This window comes from Oncorhynchus masou, chromosome 1 (genome assembly GCF_036934945.1).
Source record: "Oncorhynchus masou masou isolate Uvic2021 chromosome 1, UVic_Omas_1.1, whole genome shotgun sequence".
NCBI lineage: Eukaryota > Metazoa > Chordata > Actinopteri > Salmoniformes > Salmonidae > Oncorhynchus > Oncorhynchus masou.
Genome location: NC_088212.1, coordinates 71268396 through 71276316, shown reverse-complemented (window position 1 = coordinate 71276316; position 7921 = coordinate 71268396). Strand labels below are relative to the sequence as shown.

Below are 7921 nucleotides of genomic sequence, written 5' to 3'. Positions count from 1 at the left end.
ACCCAGGAGACTTGAACAGAGAAAGCTCGTTTCACACATCACTTTCAATCACCCGCATACACATTCAGGTATGGAGTTATATGCACGCATGCGCACACACAATTTCTCATACACACTCATAACACAAAGATATGCATGAACCCCACAGCGTTTTAGCAATCACCCCAGATGATTACAGTCTAGCATAGTGTTCACACAGTGTCTGTGCGTGCTGTGTAAACGTCACAGCCATGTGCAGGGTGTGTTGTGGTTTCCATAATGTCTGGACCTGAAATGGGTTGTTTCCTATAAGGAGGAGGAGGAGGTGTAGTTCTCGAGCTTTGACACTTGGGGGTGATGTGGCAGACAGTTTTCGGCAGGTTGGCATTTACAATGTCATCAAATCAAATCAAATGTTATTGGTCTCATACACATATTTAGCAGATGTTATTGTGGGGTAGCGAAATGCTTGTGTTCCTCGCACCAACAGCACAGTAGTATCTAACAATTCACAACAATACACACAAATCTAAAAGTAAAAGAATGGAATTAAGAAATATATAAATATTAGGACGAGCAATGTCAGAGTGGCATTGACTAGAATACAGTAGAATTCAGAAAGTGTTCACACCCCTTGACTTTTTCCATATTTTGTTGTGTTACAGCCTGAATTTAAAATGTATTAAATTGAGATTTTGTGTCACTTGCCTACACACAATATCCCATAATGTCAAAGTGGAATTATGTTTTTAGAATATTTTACAATTATTAAAAATTGAAAAGCTGAAATGTCTTGAGTCATTAAGTATCCAACCCCTTTGTTAAGGCAAGCCTAAATAAGTTCAGGGGTAAAAATGTGTTTACCGAGTCACATAATACAGTAAGTTGCAAAGTTGCAATAATAGTGGTTAACAAGTATTGTTAAGGTCCCTAGTCGAGCAGTGAATTTAGAACACAGATTCAGCCACAAAGAGGTTTTCCAAAGCCTCATAAAGACAGGCACCTATTGGTAGATGGGTCAACAACAACAAAAAGAAGACATTGAATATCCCTTTGAGCATGGTGAAGTTATTGCTATCAATACACCCAATCACTACAAGGATACAAGCGTCCCTCTTAACTCAGTTGCCGGAGAGGAAAGAAACCACTCAGGAGTTTCATCATGAGGCCAAAGCTGACTTTAAAACAGTTACAGAGTTTAATGGCTGTGATAGGAGAAAACTGTGGATGGATCAACAACATTGTATTTACTCAACAACACTAACATAATTGACAGAGTGAAAAGATGGAAGGCTGTACAGAATATTCCAAAACATAAATCCAGTTTGCAACAAGGCACTAAAGTAATACTGCAAAAAATGTGGCAAAGCAATTCAGTTTTTGTCCTGAATACAGAGTGTTATGTTTGGGGCAGATCTAATACAACTCATTACTCTTCAAGCATAGTGGTGGCTGCATCACGTAATGGGTATGCTTGTAATCAGGACTAGGGAGTTTTTCATGATAAAAAATAATAGGAACGCCACTAAGTACAGCGAAAATCCTAGAGGAAAACTTGGTTCAGTCTGCTCTCCATGAGACACTGGGAGGTGAATTCACTTTTCAGCAGGACAATAATAAGGCTAAATATACACTAGAGGTGTTCCTGAGTGGCCTGGTTAGCTTTTAGACTAACCACACTGCTAACTTTAATGCCTAACCCTAACCTTAAATTAGGACCAAAAAGTACATTTTTGTTTTCATACATTTTTACAATATAGCCAATTTTGACTTTCCAGCTGGCCCATCTAGCAGAAATCACTTAGTTCTGCCCCCAGGGCAAGATTAATGACAATAAATATCAACCTGCTAGTTTTTGAGGGAATGGCAAGAAGCGAATGAATGAGTTAGTGAAAAACAAATTGAATATTTGAATGAATGAACAAATGAATGAATGCATGTATAGATAAGATTGAGTGGTACTGGATAGCAGGGTTGGGTTAAATTCCATTTCAATTCCAGTCAATTCAGAAAGTGAACTAACCCTCATTGAAAAGCATTGAAGATAATTTTAATTTTAGTGTGCTTCCTGAATTGACTGGAATTAAGATGGAATTGACCCCCAACCCTGTTGGATAGAGTGAGTGAATGAATAAAAGAATGAAACAACAAATAAATTAATAACGAATCAATGAATGTATATTAAAAGATGACGATGTCATTCTGCAGTGTCTCTCTGGGAGCTTCCAAGCAGAGAGCAGAGAGGGAGATGAACACTCACAGTTAACGAATCATGTCACAGCTCCATGAGAGAATGTTGAGTTAGAACGGACTCCTCCTGTTATAAATGTTCCCACCTGTCTTCTTAGGGTCTGTGGTAGGGAAAACACACATACACTTTTCCTCGTGGTTCATTTGTGGCGTGTGTAATTTCAATGTGCATAATTGATTGACAGTCATTACTGTGTACACACACAAACACACACACTTTTCCTTGTGGGAGGGCTTCAGCAGGGAAGCAAACAACTTCCAAAACCACAGAGCCTCTGTTCACTGACACAACTCTTTTGCCATGTTGGAGGGAAGTGAGCGGAACAGGGAGTCATGTCTGTGGGACAGGGAGGCAGTCACAGAGGAGCTGGGGTGTCATTCCGACCAGTTGGTTGCCAGTTTGGAGGGAAGCAAGCAGAACCCAGGAGGGAGATGTCTTCCAAATGACTGGGAGACAGCCAGTCACTCAGAGAGATGCACTGTGGTGTGATTATTAATATCTGGTTGGGTTGCCAGGTTGGAGAAGCTGGAGCAGAACAGGAAGTCAGAAAGAGAGAATATCTGGTGTGTCAGAGTAATAGCTGGATGTGTTGCCATGTTGGAGAAGCTGGAGCAGAACAGGGAGGCAGACAAAGATAGAATATCTGGTGTGTCAGAGTAAGAGCTGGATGTGTTGCCATGTTGGAGAAGCTGTAGCAGAACAGGGAGGCAGACAAAGATAGAATATCTGGTGTGTCAGAGTAAGAGCTGGATGTGTTGCCATGTTGAAGAAGCTGGAGCAGAACAGGAAGTCAGAAAGAGAGAAGATCTGGTGTGTCAGAGTAAGAGCTGGATGTGTTGCCATGTTGGAGAAGCTGGAGCAGAACAGGGAGGCAGACAAAGAGAGAAGTACCGTGGTGTCATTAAGATTAATGGAGAAGGGAAGCAGCCTCAGGGTGGCTCTTAAAGAGATGAGGGGATGATAGGACTGTGACTGCTTACAGGAGCAGAGCTGGCACAATGTAGGCTAGTTACAGACACACAGCTGGATTGACTGTCGTTACTGTTTATGTGTGTTATTGTTATTATGCTACACTGGTGTGAGTTTGAGTTAACTGGTTTGCACTGGGGAGTCAGAAGGGGTGTGTGTGTGTGTGTGTGTGTGTGTGTGTGTGTGTGTGTGTGTGTGTGTGTGTGTGTGTGTGTGTGTGTGTGTGTGTGTGTGTGTGTGTGTGTGTGTGTGTGTGTGCGTGTGTGTGTGCGTGTGCGCGTGTGCGCGTGTGCGTGTGTGCGTGTGTGTGTGTGTGTGTGTGTGTGTGTGTGTGTGTGTGTGTGCGTGTGTCTGTGTGCGTGTGTGCGTGTGCGCGTGTGCGTGTGTGTGTGTGTGTGCTTGCGCATGTACTTTCATGTCTCAAAGTCCTTTTAGCCTTTTGTTGCAGTGTGGCATCCGTTGGCTGCGTTCCAACTTACTGAACTGCTCCACATACAACATGTTCTCTTCATCCATGTGTGTGTGTTCATGATGATTGTTTTTATCTCTGCGAATGTGAATTCGTCCTGCACATTGCTTGCTGAGATCTGAAGGGGCTTGTCTGACACCAGACTGTGTGGTCCCTGTCAAGGTCTTCCATCCATGCAGTGTAGAGGGGGGCTAGGCTGAACCTAATCCCCAAAACAGGTGTGGCTAGTGGGGCTGCACCCCACAGCCGTCCCCTGAGGATCCAGGACAAGTGGGAACTGTACAATACAGCTAACAGTCATAGACAAAATACAAGAGCCATTCTGTTTGAGCTGCACCACTTATTCCTGCAATGAAAGAAACATTGGGGAGAATTGGAAGAAGCAAAAACATATTTCAGACAAATGTTTTCAAGATTTTGACAGCCTGTGGTTATTATAATGATTCTGTTTTAAGAACACATACAGATTCTGTTTCAATGTGTCATGCATCTTGCACAGCTCTCACAAATGCTTGAACAATGGCTCACATTGTTCACCTCAGGATCCTGCTGCCTTACAAGTCTTTTCTTTCTCTTCTGGCTGTTTATTATGGCGATACAGCCTATTGTAATTAAATTAATAGTTTGTAATATTTAGCATAAAGTCTATATTTACATGGCAGCTATTACATGGGAAGTCGTGCAAATGCAATATGTAGCCTGGTTTCTGGCGTGTGTAATTTCAATGTGCGTAAAATATTTCCATATATCAATAATGGCCGTCTATGCATTACGTGTGAAAATGTTATCACGGGTATAGCAGTTTAAAACCAAGACCTACTCTAATTATAAGCTAGGGCTATTCTAATCACACTGGATCTGAACATCAATAGGCCTACACAGTATTGCTTGATAAGATATGATTACGTTGAACTTTTTCTTCAACAGATACGTAATTTGGATAAAAAATAATGAGACCCTCTTTTATCAGTTAGTTCTGCTGAGAAGGTTTGAATATGAGGGAGCAGCGGCGAGGGTATCTGAAAACTGATCCAGTGAATTGGAGATGGCGCTGTGTACAGTGTGAGCGAGTTAACAGCCAAAGTTTTCAGAGCGCAGGAAAGTTCGTAGGAGAGGTGACCCGTGATTCTAACAAGAGTTTTCTTCTCACATTACCACGGGTTCGCTGTCCTATACTGCGGACTGGAGACACTGCGTTTCTGCTCAATGTTTCATGGACGGTTTGAATAGATTATCTCTAACGGAATACTTGAGAGCCAGGAATTTAGTCTACGGTTCGCTGCCTGTGCTGCAGTTTCAATGGGCTATCGGCTATCTATTCACCGTGAGTAGGCTGAACGCGATACGCTGTCTTGTTGCATAGCCTACTTTTGTAAAGAAGGTATGAGTTTGTTAGAATGAATTGCGCTTTTGGTATTATGTCATGTAGTCTGGGGTGTTTTTAGAACTATGAATGACCCCCGTGACAAGGATTTAATACCGATATCTCGGAAACACCGATTCATGGCTGCAATAATGCCCGGGGACGAGAGCCCATCGCATGGCAACACTTCCAGGGCTGATCGGAATGGGATAGGATTGGTTCACTGTTTTATTTGTGGAAGCGGCGTTTCGCCCGGAAAAGAATTGAGATTACAAGTGAAATATCCGAAAGAGAATAGTCCGTTTTTCCCGTTTTTACAAAACCAAGAGCCAGCGCCAGGGGCATGTGAAGTCAGCCCGGATGGACACGCTACGGTGTGCGCCGTGTGCCACTGTTTTCTGGGGGAGCAGTGGAACTCGTTCGAGCGGACTAGGACACCAATAGAGAAGCGTATGTACTGGCTGAAGAGGCCGTACCAGTGCGACTCTCGGCGGATACCACAGGAGTGGAACATCTCCTATGACATGGAGAGGAGAATCAGTGTCAGCAGCCAGAATTACGATGGGAACGAGTCAGATTTCTCCTCTTTCTCGGAAAACGAGAACATGTCAGACCAAGAACTGGATTTAGTAGACCGCGCCGGTGTGAGCAAAGAGAAGTACAAAACATCTGCCAACAGCAGCAAAACTCCCAGAGACGGTAGCAGGAAGAACAACAACAGTGTTATCAGTGTTAAAAACAGCCCTGACTCTCAACGGGCTATCCGCTATCCGGTTGGTGTCTACCAGGCACAGGACTCGCCGAAATCGGATAGTGCCATGCCTTCCAGGCGCGGTGCTAAAATTATGAATCATGTCTCTCAATCATCAGTATCTCTGTCCCAGAGATACTATGACAGCTCTCACGTCGACACACCTGTGCAGGACAACGGGATCATTATGCGCAACAGGCAGTGGCTAGCGGAGGGGAATGTCAGACACGCTGACCCGCGCCCTCTCCAACGCGCTGCTGACAGCAGCTGTAGCTTAACCAGGCATCCCTCCCTCATATTCCACCAGAAAGGAGAGGATCTCGCTGACGCTGCCGACGGGCTATCACCCATTGGCACCACTGTCACCTCTAGGCGCGACGCAGCAGCACCTAGAGAAAGTGTTCCGGGTAGGTTTACAGCCTCTGACAACTCTGACAACGACCATGAGATCAATATAACCAGTGACGACGACCGCGAGGTGTTTGAAGCAGCTGGCAGCAGCAGAGAGAGGGTATTGGCCCTGCTGAGACCACCCAGGGACGCTGCCGGGAGGGTCATTGCCATGCCCCAGAGTGGTGCCAGTGGTGGTGCCAACAGGAGTACCAGTCCCGAGGAGTGTGTGTGTTACATCTGTGGCAGCGGGATGTGGCAGGGCGGGAGGTTCCGTGTGTCTGTGCAGAAGCAGGAGAGGGCAGCCAGCGAGCCCTTCTTCCCCTTCCTGTGGTTACACAGTCCTCCCCCTGGCGCCATGCCCCTCACCCCGGGGGGCACCACCCTGGTCTGTGCCAGCTGCCACACCTCCCTCATGCAGCAGTGGCAGGGCTTCCAGCTGGCCGACGTGCCCGTTCTCCAGCGCCTCTACGTGGTCCCCCTCAACCAGGGCTCCTCCACCTCTGCACCAGCCTCGGGCCACCCTCCCTACCTCACTCCACAGGAAAGGCACCCCTCAGAGCCCCCGGACCGCCTACCTAAGTCTCAGGCTTCCTGTGAGGCCTGTTTCCTCTGTGGCCAGGAGTGCGGGCGGGATGTGAGGGTGGCATATGCACGGGCCGGCGTGGGCAAAGCCCGCGGTGCCATGTATTTCCCCTTCATCAACCTGCTGCCGTGCCCGCCTGGTGCCCTGGGAGTGAGGAACGGCCGGGTGCACTGCTGTCCTCCATGCTACGCCATCCTGGAGGAGATCTGGGGGGCGTACCGCCTCAGCCTCAGTGAGGACCTCATCACCTCTGTCACCTCCTTCCTGGGGAGGTACCACGCAGCACTGGCCACGGGGGGAGCCGGACTGGCCCATTCCCAAAAGGGGGTGTCCTCCTCTTCCTCTGGCCATGGTGCGTCTGTATCAGTGTGTTACCTGTGTGGGACAGAGCTAGGGGTCGGGGGGGAGTTCCAACTCCATGTCAACCCTCCCGGGCGCTGTGGAGAGAGAGAGCCCTTCTTTCCCTTCCTCACCATCCACCCTCCCGCTCCCCGCGCCAAACCTGCCGACGCCACCGGCCTGGTGTCAGCCTGTGCCCTCTGCTATCACGACCTGCATGCCCAGTGGGCTCAACATGAGAGCCAGGGTTCTGCCACCCCCAGCTATACAGCCCCAGGCCCAGCCTCCTCCACCCCCCAGCCGGCCAGCTCTCCCTGGGCCAGACAGTACAGCTGCGAGGCCTTTGTGTGCTTCTTCTGCAGACAGGAGCAGAGGCGTCAGGGGGGGCTGTGTGCGGTCACAGTGGCCAGGCTGCCTGTGTTCCTGTACGCCCCACGCGGGCGCCGCACCCTTCTCGTGGATGATGGGAGGAAGCTGGTGATTGGCTCGTGTGTTGAATGTAAGTCCATGGTGCTGGCGGGACAGAGCATGCAGCAGGAGAGAGACAGGGACGGGGAGGGACAGGGAGACGGGAGGACAGAGACAGAGTCACCTCCCCCTACATCACGCCCCAGACACAAGGTAAGACACAGGTTTCGGTCTTTTCACTTCACAGCTCCACAGGAGCAGTTTGTATGCGGTTCGCAGCACCATGCTTCTCGGCTGAGCCACAGGGGTTTCCAGGAAGTGTGCAGATGTTTGATGCTAAAAGTTGACTATTGTGGGTGTGTTGTATATTTTAGTGGTGTCGTATGCATCCTTTTCAGTAGATTGTGTGCTTGTTC

At 47.8% G+C, this 7921-nt stretch overlaps 1 protein-coding gene across 1 annotated transcript in view; it reads left to right on the top strand.

The window, feature by feature from the left end:
- Window positions 1–4817: 4817 nt before the first annotated feature.
- The window catches only part of LOC135549982 (genetic suppressor element 1-like), a 446019-nt gene continuing 442915 nt past the window's right edge, over window positions 4818–7921 (top strand). Inside the window, 1 exon segment of the mRNA XM_064980399.1 lies at window positions 4818–7718. Coding sequence (XP_064836471.1) covers window positions 5118–7718 — 2601 coding nt within the window. The 5' untranslated portion in view covers window positions 4818–5117.